This window comes from Rhea pennata, chromosome 23 (genome assembly GCF_028389875.1).
Source record: "Rhea pennata isolate bPtePen1 chromosome 23, bPtePen1.pri, whole genome shotgun sequence".
In the NCBI taxonomy this organism is placed as follows: domain Eukaryota; kingdom Metazoa; phylum Chordata; class Aves; order Rheiformes; family Rheidae; genus Rhea; species Rhea pennata.
In genome coordinates this window covers 3,181,682-3,209,317 of record NC_084685.1, presented here as the reverse complement: position 1 = coordinate 3,209,317, position 27,636 = coordinate 3,181,682, and the positions used below count along the sequence as shown (strand labels likewise).

Genomic DNA, 27,636 nt, shown 5'->3' with positions numbered 1-27,636 from the left:
CGATGAGGGATACAAACATGCAAACACGCGCAAGACACCATGTGCTTCTCAGCATCACCCTCCAAGGGACCAGCAGGACAGCCAAATGCACATTAGAAGAGCCAAGCCAACGGCGATCTTGATGCTCGCACATCTCTAATTATGGGACTGTGGTTTAATGAGCTGGCTTGCGTAGAGGGACTCTGTTCCCTACCGTGAAATAAGAAGAGTTTGCCCTCCAAGGGGATAAAGCTCAGTGGTTAGGGTCTAAACCTCAGAAAATGCAAATCTTTACGATCACAAAGTCCTATCCAGCCATTATATGCAGTGCAATAAAAATTTACAGGGGTTTCATTTTCTAAATATATATATATACATACATATATATATATATATATATATATAAACGTACATATGTGAGTGTTTTTATATATATATATATATATATGTATGTATATAATTTATGTGTTTGGCCTCTCCATTCCTAACATAAAAAGAAGCTCTGCTGTCTTGTAGCCTCCTTCAGGGTTATAAATCTCTATATCCACTAACGCCTTGAGGGGGACAAAGTGTCACTGTGTCTGCGCAGGTTAATTCGCAATGCAACAGAGTGAAAGTAACTGGTTTTTTTTACTTTTTTTTTTCTGTTCAAATTGCTGTAAGAGCAAAGTCAAGGTCTCCGCAGGACACCATCAAGATCACAACCATCATTAAAACAAAAAGTTCCTCGACTGCACCGTAAACAGCGCTTCAGCTAATTAAAAGTCAACTAATTAAAATATCCAATTGACTTTTCTGTGCAGAGGGCTCCCTCCAAAACATAGTCTTTCCAGAAGCTGCAAGTTGGGCTCTGGATCAGGCCCAGCTGCTTTGCACATTACGTAGCCTCAGAGGGGAAAACGCTTTAGCCGGGTTGGTGATTGCTCCCGGGATCTTTTTCTCACTGGCTCCCGGGCACGGAGGAACCGATCGACAGCCCTTCGGAAGTCAACGGGAGGTGACAGCGCGCAGCCAGATGGTTTACGCCGGAATTTAAAGAACAACAAAAGACTGTCATAGAAACACATCAATCGTGGGCTTCACAAAGGAGAGACCCAGCAGTCAAACCGCCCTCTGCAAAGCCCCCTCTCGCTGCCTAGCCTCTTACAACGTCTAAGAGCACCCGTCTCCTGGCATGACCCAGGCCCCAACCCTGGCACGGGAGATGAGAGGGTATTGCCTCCACGCTTTTCAATTCTGTTATTACTGCCGCACACCATGGCTTGCTGAGCTTTGTGAGTCATGAGCCCGTTCGGAGGAACCCAGGAGAGGATTCAGCCTTCCAGTTTCTATTTCTTTCCCCTGCCAGTTCCCCACCAAGCAATGTCCCAGCTCCATTTGCAAACCAGTGATGTCGGTCATACTGTACAAGCTGGGTTTTATTGGTCACAGTGAAAATCCAGCAAAAGTAAGGTCCCTTTTCAACCAAACCCCTCATCAGCTGATGACACGCAGTTTCTATAGATTGCAGGTCTCCAGCGATACATAGCAATGCAGTGAAGTGAGGAGGTGGCAGGAAAGGAGCAGGACGAGATACAAAACAGGGCTTCTTGCTGCTCCATGAACTCTCTGAAGAAGTGATCAAAAAGATCGTTTCCAGCATACTGGCCATGTATGTACTTATTTATTTTCCTCCACTCTGAGAGCAAACCCCGGGGCATCAGGTATTCCAGCCCCTTGTGCTTTTTCACAGTTCAAAATGTACTTGACAATTGTATCCTTTTTGCCAAATAGAAGTATGGAGCAAGGTTATTCCTGCAAAGCAACCAACCTCATACAAAAATAAACATAAAAAAGAGAGAGAAAGAAACCTCCCTCCTTTCCAAAGGAGGAAAAATAAAAAGGAAGATAAATCCAAACCAACCCCTCTGCACCCCTAGACTGGTAATAGGTATCCGGATCCCAGCGTCCAATGTATTGGTTGATAAAGCCCAGTGAACTCCAGCCACTGTCAGCAAAATGACCACCCACGTATGCACTTGTCAGAGTGGTCTCGGAGGCACAGTTGCATTGGCCATTTGCTCCTCACCCCGTCCCTTCCACTGGAGAAAGGTTAGTAGTACTTGGTCTAAACTTGGTGGTGCTCTGGACAATTGATTTTCTCACATCAAAGATCTGCTTCCTCTTTTAGCCATTGTGGTTTTGTTTCTTTCTTTTTTTGTTTGTTTGTTCACTTTCTTTTTAAATTCACAGTCTGATCCAGGAAAGAGAAAAAGAGAGAGAGATTGGATGTAGTAGAGAAGGAGAGAAAGTTTGAGGCAGGAAGGCAGGGAGCGCGAGGCATGGTGGGCTCTCGTCTCTACGCGTAGAACTCCTCCTGCTTGTCAGGCTTCTGGTATGTCACATTCGCCTGCTTCGGCTCTTCCAGTGTGTAGCTCCCCTCGTCCTTCTTCTTCATCCGGTAGATGAGCAGCATGACCAGGAAGGCAGCGAAGAGGGCTCCCACCACGCCACCCACAATCACCGCTGCAACACAGAGCACAAGGCAAAGCCATCAGGGAGGTGGCCAGTGAGGCAGCACGCACCCACCGCTCTGCGCATGGAGTGGTCGCCCCAAGCCCCCGTCCCCCTGCGGACCATCCTCAAACCTCCAAGTTTCATTTCAAATAACAGTCTAGGGGATCCCCTTGGATTCCAGCTCGTTTCTGAGTGTCGCAAGTTCCTGAGCAACTTCTTTCTCGAAATCTAACTTCAAGAGAACCAAAACTGAAAGTGAGGGCTTAGTGCAATTGCGTGAGTTTTGAAAACCCTCTCAAATACATTGACGCTGAAAGTGAGCTCCCAGCAGAGCAAAAACTGTCTCATGGCAGAAGGATATGTTGGACCCAAAGGCATCTACTTTATAGTCTACATGGTGGAGGGCCAAAAACTGGTCTAGGTAGCCCAGCCCCAGAGACAGAGGTCTATGTCCTGTTCTGGTCTTCGCCCAGGCAGTAAATTCATGCAAGGAGGCAGGAGGGTGTGCCAGGCCATGCCCTGCTCAGCTGAAGCCCGCAAGAAGGGCAGCCAAGTCACGCCATCACCTCCGGCTCCATTTAGCTGGTGGTGGAATACTCTGCCCTGTCTCCAGCACCTGATGTGCTGGAGGGCAATGGCAGCAACTCCTCCATGGGGCCAGAAGAACCCCGGGACTGAGGGACTGAAGAGTTATGGCCACACCACTGCCATTAAAACATCCTATTTTTAGGGGGGAAAACTCATCTTAGAAAAAGCAAATTGTGCAGAGCTCTGTGCTCTCCCCTCTCTGAGCCCTGCAAAGACCTGAAGATCCCTGGGGAAATCCCTGAGATAAGGCCCCAGAGTGCAGGTAATTTTGGCAGGCAATCATGAGCTTGTGCCTGGCTCAAAACCATGCTGGGGCCCTGCCAAACACTAGCCCCTCTCCAGGGTTACTGCCTTCCTTACAAACATCCCAATTCTTCCCATCACGAGCCAATGATCTCTAGTCTCACCTATCAACACTTCTTTCCTCTCCAGGATGTTTTTCTGTGGGAGCTGAGCGGCGGAGTTGCCAGAGTCTATCGTATTGTCTATGAGCCCGGGCTCGGCGTTCCTGCCCAGCCCGGGCCCCGACGGAGGCGTCGCTGCAGCCATCACCTCGTTATTGAGCTCGGGACGAGTCGTGTCTTCCTCCTCCCGGATCTCAAAGTCCCCGCTGGGGCCGCCACTGACCGGGACTTCCAGCTCATTGTTGAGCACCGTCGACACCTCTCCCGGCTCCATCTGGAAAGCAGGACAAGGAGGAAGGAGATTGCTCTACTACCGATGAGGTGACCCTATCAGCAGGGAACATGGGGGATAATGTTGGGATGTCCATTCCCAGTGTCACTGAAATGTCCAGCTGTACTGCAAAGAGCAGCACAACCCCAACACCTTCATGGATGCCAAGCTGAGGCCACCTTACCTGAGCTGGACAATTCTTGTCTATCCCTGTCCCACATGCCCTCAAAGATGTAAAAATTCTCACCAGCTCCCTGTAGTTTTCTATATCATAACCCAAAGAGGTTCCCGTGTCATAGAACTCCTTTTGGGCTTTCTGTCCCCCAGTGTAGACCAGGAGTCTGCTGAAACATTTCACAGATGTCTCCTTGCTAGGCCTCAAGGGATGCAATGGTTTGTACTACAGAAAACAACAAGCTTAAGAACTGGATGCTATTGGATGAGCTCCCCAAGCCCTGCCCCAGGAAGTCTCCTTCCCTCTCTCTTTCTCCCATCAACCTGCTCTTACAGTTGTTGCCCCGTGACACAGGACAGGAGCTGGAAGATAGGTCCTTCTTCCCCAGGTTGTGGGGCCTGCTCAGCTCCATGTTGGGGTCTCCAGCTGAGCTGCCCTCGGCAAGGCAGCGAGCTCAGACCACAGTGAAAATGTGGGTCCTGTGGATGAGACCCTCTCCGGCCCAGTCCTGGCCTATTTATTGCCTTCTGAACACCCCTGCACCTGAGGACTCCTTGGGGATAAATCCCATCTGACATACCACCCTCTCCCACCAGCCTGATCCACTATAAGCTTGTTTTGCTGAGCTATCCAGACTGAGCATCCTCGAGCAAAGCTTTCCCTAGGATCCCTCCTCCATGGGGCAAATGCCTTCCTTTGCAACCCCTCTGGTCCTCATGTTACAAATCAGGATGAGCGAAAAGCTCACTGCACTGACCCCAGGGCAGGCAACCAGCCCTGCTGCCTTCCTCAGCTACGCATGAGCCTTCTCCATGTCAAGCTGCTCCTGGCACAAGTGCATGGCTCAGTGGTTCACCACAAGCTCGCTTTTCTCATCCTTTTGTGACAGAGATTAATTGAAGGTCAGCGAGAGCCCAGAGCTATATACATATATGTATGTACACAAAAAGAGGGACTAGTTTAGACAAATCACTCCACCTTTCAGTCAAAGTGGTTTTCAAACGGCCCCTTAAGGGCTCTGAATGAGAGATGGATCAGTGGATTAAATCCCCCTGCTTAGGACACCCAACGGGCAGGAAATGCACCATCAGTACATAATTGTGGAGCATTTGGACCTCTCATTGTTTGGCTGCGAGTTGTCAAACTGTACAATGAGCTCAAAAAACACCCATAGAGGTAACCCCCCCCCGCACACACACACACTTTTTCCCTGCAAAATGTGGGGGTTGCTGTGCTGGCTGGGTAGCCCCAGCTCTGCTTTTCCACCCCTGGCCCAGGGAAGCCACTGAGGAGCTGCGCAAAGCAAGGCACTGCTGGCGGCACCAAGGATGCAAGGCAGCCCCCCAGCTGTCCATGCCGGCCCCATCGCCCTCCCACACTGAGCTGTCCAGATATCTGTGCAGGTCTGTAGGAACAGAACAGCTCTCCAGGCAGCAAGAGGGGCAGGGGCTGCTCCATACTATGCTCTGCCTCATCTTGAGCTGCTTGCCAGTTGCCCCCACTTTCTGAACTCCTTTCCCTAAGCATTTGACTCTTCACAGAGCTGAGAAGAGCCCAGTCTGGCTTCATCTCACTCTGATTTACCCCAGAGCCTTCCCATCACCATGACTTGGCTTCAAACATGACTCACGAGGTCTTTAGAAAGCTGGAAAGGCTCCTGCCTCCTACCTGGGGGGCTTCTGTGGGTGGCAGCGTGGCAGGGCTGGATGGCAACGCAGTGCTTTTTTCAGTGAGGTCTGCAGTCCTGGAGGTGCTTGGTTTTGGCAGAGACCTGGGCTTGGCTGTGCTGGAAGGGGAAAGTCGCGATGTGGCCAGCTCTGTCGCTGTGCTGGTCTCAAGGACGGAGGTGGTGGGCGTCTCTAGGGTGGTGGGCCGGGTGGTGGCTGCCTTGGTGACAAAGGGGGGTAGGAACCTCCGGATGGTGGTGGGTTTGGCGGTGGGCATGGTGGTGGTGCTGGCAGCGGTTGTGGTGGTCGTCGTCGTTGTTGTACTGGGGGAGTCTCTGGCTGTGGTACTGGTTGTGGTTACTTTCCAACTGGGGATCACTGGTGCCTCTGTCATCCTGGGGATATACAAGATGCTGGTCGTCTGCATAGGAGTGGTGTCCTCTGCAGGGAGCATTTCAAAGGGGGTTGCCACAGGCTGCACCAATGTGACAGGCAGCAGGGCCGCAGTGGTGGGGAGCGTGATGGATGTGTCCGTGGTGAGGCTCACTGCTGTTTCAAGTCCTGACTCTTGCTCAAAATCTGTAACGGAGGGAGAACGGCAAATGGTGAAGTTGCTGCCATCCAGGGATTTCCCAAGGCTGAGATCCATGCCAAGGATAAAATGGGCAATGTAGTCACTCAGGGAGCCCAAACCTTTGGGACAGTTTTTGCTTTTGGCTAGGAGAGGGCAGGAAGGCTGCTCCTCTGGAGGTGAATAATGTGCAATTCAACCCTCTCTTGCTCCCCTGGAAAGCTCCTCTCCATCTCAGCAAAATCCATGGCCATGCTCCTCAGACCCAATACCCCATGCCCCTTCCCTGGGAGCCTTACAGCTACTTACATCCTGAGCCAGAGCCTGAGTAGACATCATCCATTTCGTCGTCTCCAAAGGGATCATCATCCCCAGAGCCTTCCAGGTCCACTGGCCTCTCATAGTTCTCATTGCGCCAGCGCTGGGCCTGCAACCAAGCAGAGGAGAGTCGCATAAGGAACTGCGTATCGACCATGAAACGGCCACTGAGGCGCCCAAAGGCAGGCCAGGTCTTGCGCTGCCTCTGACACCCCTAGGACAGTCCTTGTGAGATGATAACAGGGTTAAATGGGCTGGGATGGGCGAAAGCAAAGCCCAGAGAGCTGGAATCACAGCCAGCGCTCCTGAGCTGTTTTGGAAAATGTTGTTAGGAGCATTTTCATTTCAGTTCTCCAACTCATTTTATTTTAGATGATCTTCACATTATTCCTGGCATACGTATGATAGCAGCATATAGTATCAGCTGCCACAACATGGAAAGTCATAATGTGAAATAATTTTAGACTTAAAACATTTCACTGCTCTATACTGTTTTGAAAACTTCAAGAGCCCTTGCTAGGAGGACTCTCAAACATCTTGGTTTGCAAATCAAAGCATCTCCTGTTTGACACAGTTTGACACTTCATTACAAACCAAACAAGGAGGCTTTGATCTAGAAGATAGTGTATGATGTTTCAAGATGTTACAAGTCAGGTTAGTGCTTAGAAATAAAATAATGGGGCAAAATGGTCTCCTTCACCTATTAGGATGTCTTACATCTTGACAAGCACTTCAGGTTTTTTGGTTTCCGTACCAGACCAGAACAAAAGGAGCTTTGAAATGTCAGAAAGTCCTGTGATATTAAAACTTGGGACTTCACGCAAGTTTTGCCCCCATGTCCCTTCCTGTTGCCCCCTTCAGAGTCGGTCAGTCCACAGTGGGGAGAAAACCAGACACTCTGCACCACAGGCTACTCTGAGCTGCTAGGAAGAGAAGTCCACCTTGGTTCCTGAGATGAAAGAACATTTCCTAGAGGGACTGAAGGCTCAAGTGCCTGCATCAATGCCATGTTTGCTAGCCAAACCCTACCTCCCCATATGTCACTGGGGTGCTGCAGATGTGCCACCTGTGTCACATGCAGCTTGAAAACTATTCTGGGGAGAAAAATCTCTTGGGAAGGTTAAGGGGAGTTGGGCTTTTAAGTGTCTGCCTCTTCTGAACATGCTGCTAAGCTTTTCTAGCTAGATCTGCTCCTCTGTCTCAAGTGATAGCACTGCTCTCCCTTATCATCAGCAGCCAGTATTTATATCCTACCAGTCTCCAATGTGCTATGCACTTTCCAGACCTACAGGAAGACTCAGCCTTTGCCCCAAAGATAATGCACCATCCTGGAGTTTCAAATGTACAGTCACCAGCAGCTTCGTAGAGGACGGCTGTTATCCTCTGAAATTAATCCATGGGGAATCGGAAATTGCTGCAGCCCCTGGTAGTGTTGAACCCCGCTCCAGCAAGAGGCTGAGGATGAGGGGGGGAAAGGGACATGCTCTGGATTTGAGAGGTGGCATTGATTACTGCAGCTGAGACCGCAAGATCCCAGCACTGGGAAAACACAGCAACCACTTCAATATCCATGGCAATGGGGCTGGGAAACATCAGGCTGGAGGGATGAGGAAGCCAAAAAAAAGATGGGATGGAGGCTGCAGGCAGAAGAGAAGAAGCCGAGGCAAGGGGGATCTGTCCTGCAAGGCAAGAGCTTGCCCAGCAAGGACAGGAACATGGTCTCCAGAGCGTGGTGCTAATAATGCCAAGGTCACGAGTTCGATTCCTGTATGGGCCACTCGTTTGAGGGTTGGACTAGATGATCTCCAGAGGTCCCTTCCAACCTTACCAGTTCTATGATCCTATGATTCCTCAATGCTCAGGAATTTCCCCAGTGCTCGCTAAAGGCTGTTATGTTGGCACAAGCAGACAAGGGGCAGCAGGCAGTATCAAGTCCCAGGCTCCACAGTGTATATTATAGGTCTGCCTTTTCTGCCGTCAATCCCAAGGGCAGCAAAGTTGGTGCCAGGAGAGCTTGGGGCCTCTCAGCCCACCTTGCGCAAAGGGAGCACGGCTTCCCAGTCCGGCTGCCACTCAGAGCCAAACACCACGTTGATGGCCCTGACACGATAGGCAAAATGACCCCCTTGGTTGTTCCCATCTCCAGTTTCTGTGCTGCTCTGATCTCTGCCAACAAGCGCAGGTGGACCACTAAAAACACAAAATGCAATACCAGCCCCTAAGCCTTAACCTGAGCCAAGCATGGAAAAGCGCAGCCGAAGGAAGGGATTGGGAGATGGTTTTGTGCAGTTGCCCAGTCAAACTTGACCACTGCTGAGCACACATTGCTGAGTTGCCAGCTTTGCACGCAGCCTCTTCACAACCAGCACAGCAGCTGTTGTGGTTTTGTGCACGGGGAATTGGAGCGGCTGGAAATCAAGGTCTCACCAATGGGTTACAAGAGAAATGAGCTCAGTGTCGCCAAATGATTTCGAATAATCTTTTCCTCAGATCTATGAAGTCCTGAAGAGGAGATAGTAAAAAGAGGCAAGGGGAAGCAATACATCAAAGACCCAGGGCAAATGATTTTGTTAACTAAGTTACGGCTCACCTACAGTCCAGCTTGTGGCCCTGCGAGAAGGACGAACCAGCCCTTCCCGCATGCTGGGCACTCACACGAAGATCAGAACACGGATGTTTAACCCAAGCTATAGAGCTCAACCACTGAGATAGCCCATGCGGGACATTTCCATTCCTGCCACCACAGAGGACCAGGAAGAGCACGAGGGACACACAGGGGCTGGTTCAATGCGTTTTGAACACCAATGCGCTGCAGACACAGGGCAGCAGGGCCTTGGGGGAGCAGTGGGGCCTGCATTACCACCCATAAGCATCTGCAAATAGCAAGCTAGGCCACCAGAACTGATGAGAAGGGAAGAAAAATTACAAGGTTTGTGCAGGGGGGGAAAGGAACATTTGGAATTGCTTTTCTTTTGCCTTTTGATTTTGGGGTATAACATGGTCAGATTTCAAAGCTTTCCAAAGAAAGCACAGATGCCCAGAAACTTGCTTTTTTTTCGTCTTCTCTGAGGTTTTCTTTAAATAAATGAATACTAATGCTTTCACTTCATCTCAGGCTTTTAGCAGTGGAGAGATTAACCTGCAAAGCCTCACTGTAATGGAAGCCACATGGCCCTGCTCCATCGAGCTCATTTCTGCCTTAAATTGGAAGCAGATGGGGCAGCTGCTGTCTCCCTGGCTGCTTGTGCTTGGACCAGGAAGGAAAATAGTGAGAGCTCATTCCAGCAACGGCCACCCCATGGCATGCTGGCCTTCACCCCGCAGGGTGGAGAGGGTCACATAAGCCAGCATGTGCCCTCAATCTCTTTTAGCAGTGGAATGGGTTGAAATGATCCATCAGGAGCAAACCAGTGTCTCCCCTCCAGACACTGGTCTCCAGGTTCCCATCCCCCTGCAGCAAGTAAACATCAATGGAGCAAATGGGGCAGGTGGGAATGTCAAATTCAAGCAACTTCTGTAGCAACGTGGGTTCTGTAGGTGAGTCCAAGCACCTAAACCCCTTTGCTCATCCCAGTTCACCTCTTGAATCAGGGACCCCCTCACTTTTCTTGCTGGCTAGCAGCAGCAGGGTTAACTGGCAACGATGGGGGATGGCTGTGGTCTCCAAGGGCTGGGCATCAGCATTGCACCATCTGAATGACTCTCATTTTAGCAGGAGACCAGGAATAGTAGAGTCTACACTCCACAGCCTTGGCCTGCAGCAAATTCAGCTCCCATAGCACTGGGACAGGGGGAGGGGAACCAGGGTTCGGGCATGACGGGTCAGGTTGAAGTGCCCATAGCCCTGGCCTGACATGAGGGCAAGGAGCAGAGCTTTGCTGGGTACAAGCACCCTGGGCGCCATTTTGGTATCACCATGTAGCCCGCAGCAGTGGTGGAGAGGACCACTGTGCCGTAGGAGCCAGGATGGGCGCTTGAGCCCCTGCGTCCCCTCGAGCCAGCAGCACCCTGCGGCTCTGAGCACCTCCCTGGATCAGGCCCTTCCTGTAGACTCTGCATCAAAGGGCTCAGGCCCCTCACATGCAGCGTGAAGGGATGCTGCAGTCTTACATGGCTCTCTAGCACAGGACAAGATGTGCCACCATCTCCTCTCTCTGTCTGAGCATCTTCATAGTTGAGGCGGAAGCAAAGGCGTTTGGCACCCTTGGGACATGGGCTCATGCTGTGCTGGACGAGCCTAGTCCGCACCCAGAGGGGTTTGCATGTGACAGATCGGCAGCAGTCAGCTCTCGCCCATGCTCCACAGTCTCCTTAGGTCACCAGCATCCATCTCCCATCTCTAACAGCTCCCCGGTGACTGTCACCATCCCGCTTGCTGAGGCTTCCTGGCTCACCCATTCAGCCCACCTTTCCTAAAAGGCTCACTAAAGAGTGAGCTGGCTGGCTGGATGGATGGAAATGAAGAAAGGGAAAAAAATAAATCACTCCCTAGCCTCTCTGCACTTGGAGCAAGTCACATCCACGCTGAGCCAGTGCAGGCAACGACTCTCCTCATTCCCCATGGCAAAGGCAATGGCCAGCACAGTTGCTAAGAGAACTGACCTTTCCCAGATCCAAAAAACAGACTGTCTCATCCCCAAATATTTTGCTGAGACAAATGAGCCCAACATTGCTCTGCCCCGCACATGGGAGCACGGACAAGGAGGGAGTGCACCTCGCCAGGGCCCAGCTTGGGCATCCTCGAGGGGCTCCCTGGTGAAAAGCAATCACAGTGTGCAGCTCCGAGGTGGGCTCACGGCACTGGTGGTTTCTACAAGGTGCCCCGAGGTGTAGACACCGGAGGTAGACAGCTTCGCTACCTCCCACACGCTCTGACCCCCAAATCCTGGGTGCTCCCAGCACAATGAGCAGCTTTGGAGCTGGGAGTCCTTCCTCCTTGCCCCGGTCCTTGTATCTGCCTGCAGCGAGTGGAGGGGGGGAATCCTTCCTCGAGCTGCACCACCCGCGTTTCGCAAGCATCATTGCCTTCTCTGGGGGGGAGGGAGGCGGGTCCGTGCCACAGCCCCGTGGGGGTCCAGCTCATGGAGCTGCCAAGCGAAGCAAGCACCACTTCCTAGCGGTAAAACGGGACGCTTGGCAGGACAGCTGATTTTTCCACCCCGACGCCCTCCGTATGCAAGAGGCAGTTTGTGGTGGGGACTGGACATCTGCCCAGGATCTCCCACAAGAGCCACAAGGCAGCGGAGCCACCATCGGAAGAGTTTAACCAGCGCCCAAAGCAGCCCTCAGCACTGGGCAGCCCGCCAGCAGCCTAGCTCCGGCTGCTGCCTGGCCAACTCGGTGCATGGAATAACAGCTCTTGCATGACAATCTCTGCTTCCAGGCGCAACGGTGCAATCGCACTAAAATATTCATGGCCCGCAGCCACCAGCACTGGAAGATGCGGCATTCCAGCTGCTCAGGGGAGGCAAAACAGGACTTAACTGGGACAGCAGAGGGTTTCTCTCCTCTCACTTCCCCACGAGTCTCCTGAGGCTGCACACGAAGCAGCTCTTACATGCAAGGCAGGGGAGCTGGTGATACCACTTACTGCATTTTAAGCTCACGCGGTGGAAGATGACTGCCTGGCAGCACGGCGAGGCCAGAGGGAGATGACCCCACCCAAGGGTGAAGGTGGGGGACCACAAGCACTCGCACAATGAGCTACCGGGGACAGGAGCTCGGCTCTGGGCATGGCACCAGCACTGGGATCCTGTTTCCAGCATCCCTGCGCACAGGACCAAACATTTCTGGGTCGGCTCCATCCCTTGTTTTTTGCATGCGATGGTGGCCAGGGGGAACCTTGGCCAGAGCACAGTGCCTGTGCCAGGAAAAACAAGGTAGGCAATAACAGATGCTGGACAGCTCTTTGCACCTCCCCAGCATCCTAGGATGGCATCGACCCAGCGTTAAACCCTAAATAACCGCTCGGTTGGGCCTAGGCACAGGGAGGACCTTGCAGTAAGGTCATCTCCAGCCCACCGGGCTTTGCAAAGATTTATCAGCAAAGGCTTGTGAAGCAGCCACATCCTTGGGACACCAGGGTCGAGTGAAGGATGGGGATACTGCAGCTTTGGTCCAGCACCATGGTCACTATGGTTGCAGGCACGATCACTGTGACAGAGCCTAGGAGATGGCTCTGGGCCTGAGCCAAGAGAGGAAGAGGTCCAAGGGCATGCACAGCTCGTGCTGCCTGCTGCAGCTCTCAGCAGGGCTCAGGGGAAGGACCTGGGCAACCCCACAGTGAAGTCATGTCTGGTAGATGCTTAAGGACCCCAAATATCACCGGATGCAGCCAGACTGCCCAGGCACCCAGCTGCTTTTGCACCAGCGCAGAAGGAAATCAGCGCTGGATCCACTTGGGGAGCAAAGCACCGCTGGAGGGAGGAAGCCTCGCAGAAGGGGAAGCGAAAGGGCGGCCCAGCCCCGAACGCGTTGTCCAAGCACGCAGGGTGTGCACATGGGACGCGGCTGTTCCAGAAGGCCCCTGCGCCGCTTGGTTCCCTTTTCCGAGCCACTTACATAAACCACCTCCCGGCCCACGCCGCCCCTCCGCGGCCCAGCTGCAGCCCTGCTGGTATTAGGTCAGGCTCATGTAATAAATCTCAGGAACAGTCGGTGTTTATTTGGATTTACTGCTGCTTAGATTGTTAATACTCAGCACGCAGCAAGCCCTGCAGTCACACGCGGCCTCCAGCCTCCCCCCAGCCAAAGCCGAGGCATTTCCACCCGCCGCGTACAGCTGGGAGAATAAGCAGAGAGGAACAGTGATTTTCCCAGCCCGGCTGTGAATCACGTAGGACGGTGCTCAGATCCCCCCTTCTGCAGCTCTCTCTCTGTCCATCGCTGCCCACGTCTCCACTGAAGCTCACAGAAGATGCACCCACACTGAGAAAAGCAGCTGGGAGGCTTGTCCTCAGCACCGACTCAGAAACATCACCCCAGCCTTCAGCCTCAAACCAGCAGTTCCCCATGGCTGAAGCAAGGTTGGAGGACACCATTGGCAGGATCGCCCCAGGCGGCTGGCTCTGTAGCAGAGAAAGTCTGAGTGCAACAACCCTGCCAGGGTGCAACCTGCAACTGTAGCCACCTCCAGCCCCCCTGCTTGGCCCTGCTCGCAGTGGGAGGCGAAGAGCCATCGATTAGCCAGCTAGAGCTGCCCCAGCCAAGGGACAGCAGCTCCCAGGCATGCAATTACAACTTCCCAGCTCACGTCTCTTGGCAGGGGGTTGCACTAACCAGCTCAGCCCTGCTTTCCCAAGGACGGGCTTCATCAGGCAAATTAAACCAAGGGTCAACACAAAGCTGCTGGAGGGACCCATGCCCAAGATGGCAGCTGGCCTCCAGGGGTTGTGGCCTGCAGCACCATCTAGCAAGTCCACAGGCGGAGAGCAAGAGCCATAAGGGTTTAAATGTGCCCTGCGAGGTGCCAGCTCTCTGCTGTGCCACACTGAGGGACCGTCCCACAGAAAGGGAACTGCTCGTGCCACGTGGCCGTGGCTCAGCTAATGAGCAGGTTACTGCCACGGACCAGGATCTGGGCTTTCCCAGGTGATCCTGACAGTACTCTGGCTCTGCCACCAACTCTGTTCACAAAGGTCTTATGTCTACTGCTCTAAAAACAAACCCTAAAGCAAAGTGATTTGTATAGAGCTGGGACAGAAAGTCAAACTTTGATCAAAGTTCTTCCAGCCACCTAAATGGGCCAAAACAAGTGCAAGATCCAAGGGATTTGGATGTCATCACATCCAGATCCCAGCTCTGGAGGTGACTTGGCCAGTTCCTGACGTGACATCAAGATCAGACAAGAAACAAGTTCCACACAACTTCAAAGGATGTTATTGCTCCTCCAGCCGCTCGCCAGGCTCAGTGAGATTAGCGCCGCGGTGACACCGGCCCCGCTGTGTGTTATCCCCTTTGCAGTCTCTCCGCTGGGACTTGGCTGCGCTGGCCAGGAAACGTAGCCAAGGTGCCCATCAGTCAGCGGTGCAAATCACGCCCAAAGCCTGTGTGATGAGCTTTGGAAAGCGAGCAGGAGCTCAGGCACCATCAGCGCTGAGCACGGAGATTAAAGCTGCTTCAGCTCCTCCCCATCATCCACTCCCAGCATGAAGGAGGTCTTGTCCCTCCTTCCCCCCTCATCCAGGAAGGTAACACCCTCTTACAGATGAAAAACATGAGGTTCAGGAAGATGGTCCCACCACCATGCAGCTAACAATGTGTACCAGAGGAGCTGGGTATCACTACCCTGCTTAACAGATGGAGAAACTGAGGTAGAGAGGAGCCACCAGCCAGGCAGCTCCAGCCATGGCAGGAACATGCTCCTCAGAAAATCCTACAGATCTCTTTATGACCTTGGACACTTCCTAAGGGACCAGGACCTGTTGAGTTGAATCCTCCTAAATTCCCTCTGGCCAGGGTAACTTTACACGCACTTCCCTACCCCTTTTTCCTCTCCTTGCCCCACTCCCATGACCTCCCTATCTGCAGCATGATGACAACGGTGGCCAGAGCAGCTCTGCATTGCTTCTGCACGAGCTATAAACCTCTCGAATGAGGGGCAGGGTGGACAGACGGGATCAGAGTGGGTGCGTTTTGTTGGGGGCATTCCTGCCCCATGGCAGAGCTTTTGCAGAGCCATTCCTCCTTTGCAACACTCCTCTTTTGCAATAAACGCTCGGGGGAAGCACCAACCCAGGCAACACCTGCCCCGAGGGCTTCGCCAGACCCGAAATCTGCTGCTGTTGCAAAGGAGATCCTCACTGCTAAGCACGCGGATCGCATGCTGGGAGGAAGGGAGCCGTATAAATCAATCCATCTCCAAACCCAGGGAGGGAGGCTGCCACGTCTTGCCTAGATGCTGAGGCCATCGTCTTCCAGTAGCCACCAGCATGGCAACGGTCACCATGGAAACCACCTCCTCCATGCCAACGCGGTGCTCTGATGTTAAGAGATTTCCTCCGGCATGTCTCAGGGCACCGCGGTCGGGCTTCGGTTGCCCTCCGGCGCTCGGACATGTGGCAGGACTGATGCACCAGCCTCTGTGCGTCCGCTAAGGAAGGGGATCCTCCCCCACGACCTACCCGGAGCTGCAGCTCTCCATGATGCCCTCATTGCCAGCACAAAGAAGCACCCCAAAACGCACCCCACGGAACAGCCCCCATGGAACCCCACCCAGCTCCATCCACCTCCTCAGCTATGCAGGACGCATGATAAATCCCTGCGGCTGGCAGACGGGCCACCTCTCGTTATATCGGGGGGTTGATTTAACACCCTCGTTGCTGGCATCGCCCCGAAACACAGCGTTCTTCCCTTTGGAGCATAGTTATTCCTTAAAGCACATTTCTAGCCCTCCTGGCCAGGGATGGCCTTCCCCGAAGGAATTAGGAGAGACACGAAAAGAATGGGACGTCAGTGGTTTCGAAGGCAGCTGGGGATGGAGCCGGACACGTTTCCCTGCAGCCTTGGCCCCATTCCTGCCAGCGGAGGAGAGAGGAGAGCCAGCAGCACCATGTCCCACCGTGCCACGGCCAACGCCGAGCCCAGGCACATCCCCCTCCAGAACAGGTCAGGAGTCCATGTCCTTGCCTAGGGTTGGTCAGGACTGCAGGTGTACTTCCCTGGGACTGGTCAAGAGTTCATGTCTCCACTTGGGATTGGTCAGAATCACGTATGTCCCACCCCGGGACTGGTCAGGAGTCCACGTCCCCACTTCGGATTGCTTGGGACCAAACGCAACCCCACGTAGAATTGGTCAGGAGTCCCTGCGCCCACCTAGGATGGGTCAGGACCACGTGTGCCCCCACGCGGGGTTGGCCTGGAACAAGCTGCCGGCCACTTCCCGGGAGCCAGGGATCTCCATCCCTGGAGAGCAACCCTTTGCTTTCCTTGGGCTTTGCCTTCGCCAACTCCAGCACCTCCCAGATAAGCTCGAAAGGACACAGCTCTCCCCAGCCGGCTGAGCAATCCTTCCGTGGTTGGAACCGATTTTCCCTCCGAAACCGCACTAAACGGAGAAGGTATTGCAGGAAAAGTGTTGATTAATTCTCTGATAGTTTCCATGGGATATTTGCAATTAATCAGTCCTTGAAAGTGCCTTGCTGGTGTTTTATATGTGGACTGAAAACGTAATAACTCATTCCAACAAGTGCTTTCATGACACTATGAGCTCTTGAAACAATATCAACTTAAACGTCAAGTCAGAGTGAAAACACTCATTACTCCCAAACCTAAAGACTTCACAATTCCAGCACAGCATGAGCTCCCGGGGGACGCGCCGCTCCGGGCAGGGGACCACCGGTGCCCCTCGGCGTCCCCAAGGCTCGGCCGGCGTCGGGGGCCGCAGGACGCAGGCAGCGGTGGGGAGCAACGCTTGGACCGGCAGAGATGCGACTCGAGCGAGTGAGCTCCGTGGCGGCCAGTTTTTTTCTTTCTTTCTTTTTTTTTTTTGTAACTTTATTCTTTTCCAAATTAATTAATGCCCAGAATAGCAGCTGCCTGAACCCCAGTGCATTTTGATTTAATAGGCCAGTTATTTTACGCGAGGAAAATAATCATTAACGTTTACTGAGCAGCAGCAATTATTCTGCCTTCAGATCGATCCCTCCGACGCAGGCGAAGCACCGGAGGAGCCCGGCCGGGCACGAGCGCTCCCGGAAACCGGCGCTCGGCCGCGTGCGAGCATTTAATTACCGCTCCCCGAATATAACGAGCAGCAAAAGCCGCGGCTCTAACTGAGCAGCACGCGGCGACGTCGCGGGTGTCTGAGACACGAGGGCAGGTCGCGCTGCTCCACCCGGGATCGCGGGCTTCCCGGACTCGGAGGCACCAGCCGCAGGAAGGAGGTCGGCACAAATATTCACGCAAAGCAAAGCTCTCCGCCTCTTCGGAGAGCATCGGCTTTTCCTCCTCGGGATTGCCCGTCTCCGTCATTATTTTTTAATCCCAAGTCCTCGGCGGATTAGCACCATCACGCAAGAAATACCCCCGAGCCAGGGCTGCCGTGAGGCGTAGGAAGCCTCCTGACATGAATTGGCGATAACACCCGATTGCCAGGCATGCTCCGCTCCCTACCCCCGGGGAGATGGCGGAAAATAATAATAATAAATAAATAAATTGAAAAAAAAAAAAAAAAAAAACAAGTAACCGCCTCCTGCTGCATGCAGGGTAAAGACCCCAACGAGCCCAGCGAGGCTCTTCGGCAGAGACTGCCCCAGGCTGGCGGCGAGGTTTCTTCCCGGCGTTCCCGCCGGCAGCTCGGTGGCCCCGAGAGCGAACGGTCCCCGGGCAGCGCCGGGTTCGCCTCCTCCCGCCCGCTCCCGTACGGCGCCGGCGGGTTTATCCGATGCGACTTGATTCGCCCCGGCCGCTTCGCCTGCGACGACGTTATCGGCATTGAACGGGAGCCGGGCAGGGATTTTCCCACCGCGCCCTGGAGGCGCCCGGCCTACGGAAAATGCCAAGCGGGAGCCGTGTTTCAGAAACGTCCCGGCGGCGGCCAGCACCGGCGAGAGCCCAACGCCGCTGCCCGGAGCAATATCCCGACACGCTGAACCTGCGGCGCGAGGAGACTCGGCCCTTGGTCCTCCTACCAGAGCCGGAGCATCCCGCAGAGCTGCTAAATCAGGGGTGGGAAGGGACGCGAGGGACGGGCGGATCGAGCCGAGGGGACGGGATGCTCCGGCGTCACCATCCCTCCGGGCAGATCCCACGAGAGCGGCGGCTAACGACGGGCTCTGCAGGACGAGGGCCCTGCCCCGGCACCCTCGGCTTTTCCCGGCCCGAAAAGCCCTCCGGAGGGGTGGCCGGGACGTGGGGAGATGCGATCCACACGGGGAGCCGCTTCCTCCCTCCCGGCCATCTCCTGCGTCCCTCGATCCCCCCGCTCTCTGCAGGACTTGGCTGCTTCGCGCTCCACATCGCTCTTTCCTCCTGGCTCGTCTTTCCTTCCTGCACCTCGCCAGCTCCCGGCTCCGCTTCCGCCTCCCGCCGCGCTCCCCCCCGCTCCTCCTTCCCCCCCGGGCGCTACCTGTCCAGTCCAATTTCTTTGCCGCTCCGAGGATTTTACCGCTGGCTCCAGACTCATTAATTCCCACCGGACCGGCGGGAGCGCGCGTTGCCGCAGCGACACGGGCGGCCCTCGGAAAATCCGGCGCCGCTGCCCCGAGCCCGCGCCGACAGGGAGACAGGCGAGGCGGCGGCCCCGCGCCGCGGCTCGGCACCGCCGCTCCGGTTCCGGGGGGCCTGGCCAGACTGCGTCTCTCGGCGCGAAGTGCAGCTCCCGCCCTGCCGTGTCTCGGGCGTCGGGACGCGCGTTCCGGCCTCGGCTCGCGCCGCGGCAAGGAAGCCGCCAGCGTCGGCGGGATCTTCCCCCCGGCCGTTGCCGAATTGATTTAATTTGCTCTGCTCCGTAATCCTATTGCAGCTTAACACGCAAAACTATCTCGAGCTTTTCTCACCTTCCACAAAGGCGCGTTGCAGGCAGCTCTCCGAGCCGAGCACCAGCTCTCCGAGGAGCCGGAAAATAGGAGTTTATAGATATTTTTTTCCTTTCCTTTCAGCTCCCAGGGGCCGCTTTGCTCACTCGAACGCGCCGGTTTTGGGGCATCGCGGCGGGCGCTTCGCTCGGGGAGGAAGGGGAAGAAACTCTGCTCCAGGCTGAGCAGGGCCTCCAAAAACCTGTGTCAGCAGGAATAGCTCATCCCGCTCCCTGCCTGCTCGTATTTAGCAGCTCCCATATGTCAAAAGCACCGAGAAGGCTCAGGGCACCACTACTAAGAAAATATTACGACGGCTCCAGCCCTCGAGATACAGCGATTTAACGCGCTGAGAGCAACGCGCCGGGGCCGGAGCGGGGCTTCGCCGGAGGGGCCGCGCTCGGGTTTGCCGGGGGGTTAATCCTGCCTGTGCCTGATCCCAAGGGCAGACCCCAAAGGGGACGTTCCCAGATGATTTACCGCTGTGGTTCGGGATTGATAACGCCATCAATCCGGAGGGATAAGCAGCATCTAGGAGATGCTCCGGGCTCCCGGGGTTGGCTGCATGGGGTCTGGCGACCCCTTGGCTTGCAGGACACCCGGACAGCGGGTCCGGGAGGAAAGGACCTTCTCATCCCTGCAAATCCACCTCGTTTCTCCTTCGCTTACACCTTAACCCAGGGAAAAACGCAGGAAAAGGAAAGAAAAAAAAAAAAAAGGAAGAAGAAGAAATAACAACGGCGCAACGGCGGCTCCGCTCCACCGAGGGTAACCCAGTTTCGGCTGTCTTGGCTCATCACTCGCACCAAGGGCCGCGGCGCCCTCGCAGCCGGCGCGCGAAGGGCCGTCAGCCGCCCGCCCCGAGCTTTATCTGCCGCCGCTTTCCGTCTCGGAGCGGCAACCGAGGCCGCTGCCGCCGGCCCTTCTACCCCCGCCGCAGAGCCGGGGGAGGCGGCGCGAGCACAGCTACTGCAGGTTTTGTCCAAGGAAAAAGGAAAAAAAAAGAAAAAAAAAAGAAAAATCAGAAGTGCAATTAGCCCCCTCTCTCTCTCTTTTTTTTTTTTTTTTTTTTTTCCCCAGCACGGAGCAGCCGTGGCGCTCGGCGAAACTCGGCGACTCTCGGGTTTCGAGATGAAAGAAATCGGTCCGAGATCGGGGCGTCGAGCTGAGAGTTTCCCCGATCTGGTTACTGGGGCCTTCAAAGTGCCAGAGTTTAGGGGGAGAGGGAAAAGCTGAAAAAGCTGAAAAAGGCCTTGCGAGCCCAAAAGCTGCTCTGCTTCGGAGCTTCTTCCACCGCCGCCACCCGCCTCTACCGCATCTCAGCCGTTCTCGGAAAAGCTTCGGCCTCTCCCGTGAAACCTCCTCGCGCTGCGGCGGGAGCGAGCGGCGACGCGGGTTCAGCGAGGGACGGGGATTAGTGCGGCCGCGGGGATTACCCGGCGGCGCGCCGAGGCCGGCGGATTGAACGGGCGCTCGCTGGGGGAGGGCGACGGAAAAGCCCCGGCCCGGCGCCGTCGGCGGGTTTTTACCGCCTGCAATAAACGGAGGATTTACCTGGGCAGGATTAAGTGCTAAAATTACACCCCGGATGCCCCCGCGCAACGGCGGGAGCGAGCGACAGCTATTGCAACGCCGCGACCGGCTTGCAACGGCGGAGCCGCGCTCGTCCTCCGGGGCTCCTGCGTCTTCTCCAAGCTCCAGAGCGCGGCCAAACCCGCTCCGACGGGAGCAAAGCTGGAGGCAGCAGCCTCAGCCCCGATACGTTTTCCTTCTCCCCGCTTGCTTTCGGGCCGGGAAAGCTCTCGCGGAGCTGCTGCTAGCCGGCCCGCTTGCAATGCTCAATGTTTTGCAAACCACGTAGGAAAACCCGCCCGCTCGCTCTCGTCCGTGCATAAAGCTTTAGGATAAAGGCGCTTTGAATCCCTGCCGGCTGCAGCACGGGAGAATTTGGAAACATCCCGCCAGCGTGAACCCACGGTCCAGGCAAAACTTCTGCATCGCTGCAATCTTAACCCAGTCTGAGCTGGGATACAGCGGGGGACAGGGAGGAGCCAGTTTCTGGTCCCTTGGGATGCTCTCCTGGCCATGGTGGGTTTTAATGCCTCTTTGGGCTTTTTTCAAATCCCCCACCCCCCCCGCAAAAAAAAATAATAAAAATAAAACAAATAAAACACCTAAGGGAAAGGGCATTCTGACTGCAAAACGCCCCGGCTCTGGGCAAGAGCTCTGGGCAGGCGACTGCTTCGCTCCGCCGGCTGAATGCTGCGTGCCATGTTGCACAAAACCTGTTAGAATAGCAAGAAATACAGGGAAAAAATATATATTTATATATATATGGGGAGGTGTGGCAATGTATGGGGTAAGGAGAGAGGCTTGCAAGCTCGCGTGTATTCAGCGGGAAGCAGTTTCTTCCCACCTTCCCCAGAGTTGTCATGGAAATGGGACCGGATGCTGAGGGAGAGGCCATGCCTGCCAAACGCAAACGCGCCCGTTCGCAGCCCGGAGCTCTCCCTAATTTTCCAAGGGATTCCAGCCCCGAGGAGAAGGAGCCGGGGTAACGCTGCTCGGATTTCAAGGGGGCACCGCGGGCTCGGGAGCTGGCCCCTCTCTGCAGGAGCCGCGACGCAGAGCCAAACCCGGCCGGGCCGGACGAGCTTCGCGCTTTGCAAACGCTTCCTCTTCCTCGGCTCGCCGCCCCGCGCGGCGGTTTTCCCCGGGATCGATTTTGCACCGGCTGCTTTTCCCCCGCGGTCCCCCGGGACGCGCGAGCCGCGGCGGGAGCAGAGCCCTCGTGCTCAGCGAGCGGAGCCAAAAGCCGACCGCAAAACGCTGCGGGAAGCGGCGGCCCGGCAGCGCCGCTCGCGCCGTCTCCCCGGGCGATCGGCAGCCAATTTTATAAAGCCTTTTGCAACGCTGAGCGTAAAGCAATAAGCTTTTAACAGCGCCTCCGGGATGCTCCTTCCCTTAAAGACCCAAGAAACTGGTTTCTGTACAAACCCCACTTTTGCCATTAAGAAAGGGGGGGGGGGGAGAAAACCCATAATCCGGCGCTGCCATGCATCTTCCCGCTCGCAGGCGCTTCCGCAGCATCCACCTGCATGTCGGAATTGGGAACGGCACCAGGAATCCCCCAGAGGGAGAAATGCCAATAGTTATTTCACACCTTGCTCTTTCCCCGTCAGCCTGGGCAACCCTCAGCAAAACGTCCAGGCAGGAGGGAGGTTTCCTCTCCTTCAGCCTGCCGGTGCAGAGATCCCTGTAGGGGATCTTTTTCCACTATAGGGAAAAATCCTCCCCCCCCCCGGCCGGCTCTCAGGTAGAGCCCCTGGATGCAGCCGAGGATCAAGCAATAACTGCGAGAGGAGGTTGCTTCACCACATGCCTTGTTCGAGGCCTTTTTCTCATCTTGAGTAGCTGGTTTTAGCGCCTTACTGCTGCGGATGCAAGAGGAAGAGAAAGGCGGGCAGAGAGAAACGTCCTGCCTTGCTCTCCTCTGCATCAGGGTCAGGGAGGATGGGGAAGGGAAGAGAGAAGAGGAACGTCTTTCTGCTGAGGTCAGTGGCTGGAGTCCTCTCAAAGGCACCAGCATCCGCGTGCATGATGGATGCCAACATCCCTGCAGAGGGATGGGCACCAGCATCCCGGCATGGGGACGGGCACCAGCATCCCGGCATGGGGACGGGCAATGGATGGGCACCAGCATGCCCGCATGGCGATGGGCAACAACATCTCTGCAGAGTGATGAGCACCAGCATCCCTGAAGAGGGATGGGCACCAGCATCCTGGCATGGTGATGGGCACCAGCATCCCAGCACAGCGATAGGCACCAGCATCCTGGCAGTCTCCTACCCCCTAACCTAACAGGATGCACTAATTGCAGAAAAGTGAGCTTCACCTCCACATCCCTGAGATGGAGCCTCCAACAGCCAGGACGCTTGTCCAGCAGGACTGAAAAGCAAAATCCCCTCCTCGATGGAGGTACCACCCAACACACGCATCCTCGCCAGCCCCCGGCTCCTTGCGCCCTCGAGACCTGCCACCTTTTCCCCTGGCAAGGGAAAAAGCCATCAAACGAGGGGGGAAATTAAAGCCGTGGTCAATTAATCCCAGGGGAGCAAGCTCAAGGCACCTGCAAGCATCGGTTCTCAGGAAAAAACGCGTGTGATTCCTGCACGGCTCAACGTGGTAACGGGGTCTCCTCCAAATAGGAGATCACAGGGGTTTTTTTTTGCTTTATCAGCTTCCCCGGTTACGTTTCCAGCAGCTTAAGTCAGCGGCTGGGCCCTGGGGCAGAGCAGCGAAGCCCTTTCCACCATCTGCCCGAGCGACGGGGACGCCGGGTTTGCGAAGCATCGCGGGTGCGAAGGCCCCCCCGCCGCCCCAGCGAGGCTCGAGGTGCCGCCGGGCGAGCGCGGGACGGCCCAGCGGTTAGCTTACAGAAAAAATAAGAATTAAAAAAAAATAAACAAACAACAGCAATCTCATTAACTTCTCGGATCGTCGGAAGTCGAGTTTGGAACGAGAGGCACCGAGGGACGTTTCCAAGCCCCTCTGAGCAGTTCACACCGTTGCAAACCGGCTTTTTTCAGACCTGCAACGCTGGCCGAGGGCGGGAAGCGCCCTGGCTCGACGCTGGAATAACGCACCGAAGCTGCCTCGGGTCGCTCTTCTTTCATCTTTTTTCTCCCCCCCACCCATTTTTTTCTTTTTCTTTCCTAATTGCTCTCGCTGTTTTAACCGAGACGGCAGGAGCCGAGCAGCGGCCGGGAGCGCTGCCGCTCCAAAAAAGGGAACCTCTCTGCCGCAGCCCGGCCCCCCGCCAGACAGGCCCGTTCCATCAACGGCTCCCTGGCAGCTCCGGCTTTTTCCGCTGGGCCGGAGCCAGGGCTTTCGCACGGGCTCGGGAGCCTCGCGCCCCATCGAGCAGCGCCGCCGGGGCGACTGCAGAAGGCGGCTCGGGAACGACGACGGCACGGACCCGCTGGACGGCACAGGCTCCGGGGGGGGGGGGGGGTCCCAGCAGCTCCGGAGCTGCTGACTCGGCAAAGAAGAATTTCTTGGCCAAAATTCAGAATAGAATAGAATAGAGAATGTAGAATATAGACTAGAATATAGAGTATAGAATAGAATGGAGTGTATAGATATACAGGATACATAGAGAATAGAGTAGAATAGAATAGAATAGAATAGAAGCCCCACTTTGACCCCTCCATCCCGCTTGGCCCGGCCAGGAGGGGACGAGGAAGGGCAACGCGCGCGTCCGTGCATCCGGGGCAGGATCCGGACTCTCAGCGCGGAAGGCAACAAGGGACGAGCTCCACTTTCACCCCCAATGTTTGCAGCGCACGGTGCCGGGGCGGGGGGGGGGGGGGGGGGGAGTTTGCAGCCACGGGGGAACCTCAGCAGCACCGGGGCGAGAAAACCCAGGGCGAAAGCACTCAGTTCCTTCCACCCGCCTCCGTCTTATGACCCGAAGAAGCATTTTGCTGCCCTGCCGCCGGCCGGCCGGCGCCAGCCCGGCGCTTGTGCCCACGCAAGGGCCCCGAGGCGCTCGCAGCCTTCGCCCCCAGCGCTGCCTCCTCCCAGCCCGCCGAAACCGCGGGAGCCAGAGCCGAGTTAACCCCGGCCGCGCGTAGACCTCGTCCCGGCTCAAGAAATGCAGCCGGCTCCGAGGCAGAGCCCCGCTGCGGCTCGGGGGCGCAGGGCAGCACCACGCAGGGTTGCACAAGGAGCGTTGCACCGGGGGTAGTTGCATGAGGCCGGGACTTGCACCAGGGGTTGCATGGAAAAAATACATCTTGCATGGAAAAAAAAAAAAGCCCTTGCACGGGATAAAAAAAAGCCCTTGCATGGGGAGGGAGAGGAGGCCGAAGCACGCCGTCGGCACGAGGCACGCTCAAGCGCGCGCAGCAAACCGCGTCCTCCCGCATGCCGGAAGGGGGGAATCGCTTCCCCCTAGGCGACAGCGGCGGATCCTTGGCAAAGCCGAAGCCTCTGCTTATTCATCGGAGCATCCTGGAAGGACATCAAGTCCCGTCCTCTCCCCCCCGCCAACCACCACCACCACCACCACCCTCCACCGGCCGCAGACACGGATCTTTCCCACCTCCCTCCATCCCAGGGAGGATAAAATCCAGCAGGATCCACCGGGGTCGATCCAACATCTGTAAACCCACGGCCCAGGCAGGCGGAGCAGGGACCAAACTGGAGGTGGAGGGGGGGGGCGGGGGAGGAAAAGGCCGGAGCGGCGTGGTTGTCCGAGGAGGACAAGTGCCGCCGAGCGGGGCTGTCGCTCTGGGATTCTCGGGTGTCTGATACAGGGTTGAGCCCGCACGCCCGAGAGGGGCCGGGATCAAACGGAGCCGCCGCTTTTCTCGGCAGCGGCGGGGAGGGGGGCGAAGGGAGCGCTCGAGGGGCGGCCGGCACGATAAACCCCGCGGCCTCGACGCGTTTGCAAGCCTCGGAAAACGCATCCATCCCTTCGGAGAGGAAATAAACACTGCCGGGTGTGGAAACACGCCGCAAATATACCCGCCTCCTAGCAAATGTGCCCCACGGTAGAGCTTTTATTTACGGGGAGGGAAAGCCGGATCTGTGCCCACGGTGCCTGGAAACGTTAGCAGAAACGCCAGAGCGCTGGGAAAAAAGGTCTACGTTATTTAATCCGTCCCGCTCCGGCGCTGGCGAGCGGCCAGGCCCCGGGAGTTTTGGCTCTTAAAGGGAGAGGAGAAAGCGAGGTCGGCAAGAGGGTGAAACCGCCGAGTTGCCCCCGAGCGAGCTGCCGCGCCAAAGCCGGGGGGCAAAAAAGCGTGCTCGGGAATCGCGCTCGCTCCTTCGGTCCCCGGAAAGCATCGGCCGGCAGCAGATTCGCCCGTGACGCTGGCCGGGAAGCAGCAGCCGGCTGCTCTCTGGAGAGTTTTTCGGGCTGGAGATGCCACCAGCGGCCCGGCGCTGACCTCTTACTCGCGCCGGCGATAAAATCGTCGCCTGCGAGTGGAGCAAAAAAAATCCTCCTAGGAATTGCCCGGAGCTGGGAAAAGCTGGCGCAGAGGCGGGTGCTGCCTGCGGGCACATCCTGCACCCCGCGTCCCCCCTCCCTGCCCGGCACCGTCCCAGCGGGCACAGGGCAAACGCCAGTAACTTTCTTTTTGCCCCCCCGAAAAAAGCAGCAAAGCGGGCAGGAGGCAGATTCTACTCTTGTTCCCCCCCTGCAGGGTTATTAAAAAAAAAAAAAAAAAAAAAAAAGAACAGCGCTTCCCTACGACCTTCAAATGGCATCTAGCTGCAGCCCCCTCCCCACGCGGCCCCCCGGCACCCAGCCTGCGCCGCCGGGGCTGAGCACCCACTCCCAGCACCGGCGGCTCCCGCACCTTGGGGGGCAGTGGGGGGTGAGAGGAGGCCGAGCGGGGCACGGAGGGTGTGGTGGGGGTGGGGGGCAAAGCCGCCCCTCGAGGGGTGGGTGGTGGTTGGGGGGGGTCACGGGTGCCGCCGCTGGCTGCCTGCAGCTATCCGTTGGGGGGGGGGGGGTCTAGGGATGGAGGGGCTGGCGGGGGGGAGCAGGGTGCCGGCTCCCAACCCCCCCCCCCCCCCTGCCCGGGGAGCTGGGTCCCGGCTCCCAGAGCCACCGACGAGCAAGGGGCTGGCTCCGAGGCCCAGCTCCCGCCGTAGGGTGCCGGCCCCACAGCAGGGTGCCTCTCTGCCACCCCCACCCCTCGGCACCCCCCCACCCCACCGCCTCCGTCCCAACAGGGGGCCGGTGCCCGGGGCGGTCAGGGTGCCGCCGGGGCAGGGTGTCACCCGGGCCCCTCGCAAGGTGCCGAGGGGCCGGCGCGGGGTGCAGCCCCCATCGCCCCCGGGGCAGGGTGCCGGTGCCGATCCCGGTGCCGGTTCCCCCCCCCTCCCCGCCCCGCCGGGCCCCGCTCACCAGCGCGGTGCGGGCGCGCAGCCCCAGCAGCAGCAGCAGCAGCAGCGCCAGGCGCCGCAGCCCCCGGGGCGCCGGCGGCGGCACCTCCCCGGGCATCTTCCTGCCGCAAGGACGGCTCGGAGCGGCGGCGGCGGCGGCGGCTCGGAGCAGCAGCAGCAGCAGCAGGAGGAGGAGGAGGAGGAGGGGGGGGGAGGAAGGGCCCTTTGTTGCCGCCGCCCGCGGGAAGCGGCCGTGTCGCTGCTGGCCGCAGCGGCCGTGCCTCCCCCGGCTGCCTCGGCCCGGCCCCCGCAGGAAGCGAGCGCCGCCGGCCCGCCCCGCTCTCCGCGCCGGGGGGGGGGGGGGGGGGAGGAGGAGGAGGCGGGAGGAAGCAGCCGGCCGCGGCCGCCGCGCTCCCCCTACCGAGGGCTGCGCCCGGCGGCTCCTGCCCCACCGCTGGGGGGCGCCCTCGCCCCCCCCCCCCGCCCCGGGGGGTGGGTGGGTGGGGGGTGCAGCGGGGCGGATTGGGGGGGGGGGACACGTGGGGCAAATGCACGAGGGGAGCTGGGGCAAAAGGAGGGAGCCAGAGGCAGATGGAGGGGGGGGAGGCGGGGGAGTGCGGAAGGAGCTGGGGCGGATGAAGGAGGGAAGGATGGAAAAACGAGGGGAAACGGGCGTCTCCTCCATGGGGACGAGGTGGGGGGGGAGCCCCCCACCCTGCCCCGCTCGCTGGCATCTCCCCCCCACCCCCA

The 27,636-nt window shown here is 57.1% G+C and overlaps 1 protein-coding gene across 1 annotated transcript; it reads right to left on the bottom strand.

The window, feature by feature from the left end:
• Window positions 1–590: 590 nt before the first annotated feature.
• SDC3 (syndecan 3) lies at window positions 591–27,165 on the bottom strand. Its single transcript, XM_062594197.1, has 5 exons — window positions 26,909–27,165; window positions 6,461–6,578; window positions 5,582–6,159; window positions 3,471–3,741; window positions 591–2,484 (listed from the first exon to the last, which is right to left on the bottom strand). The coding sequence occupies exons 1-5, from the start codon at window positions 27,002–27,004 to the stop codon at window positions 2,318–2,320; spliced, it is 1,230 nt and encodes a 409-aa protein (XP_062450181.1). The 5' UTR covers window positions 27,005–27,165; the 3' UTR covers window positions 591–2,317.
• Between the last annotated feature and the right edge of the window lie 471 nt (window positions 27,166–27,636).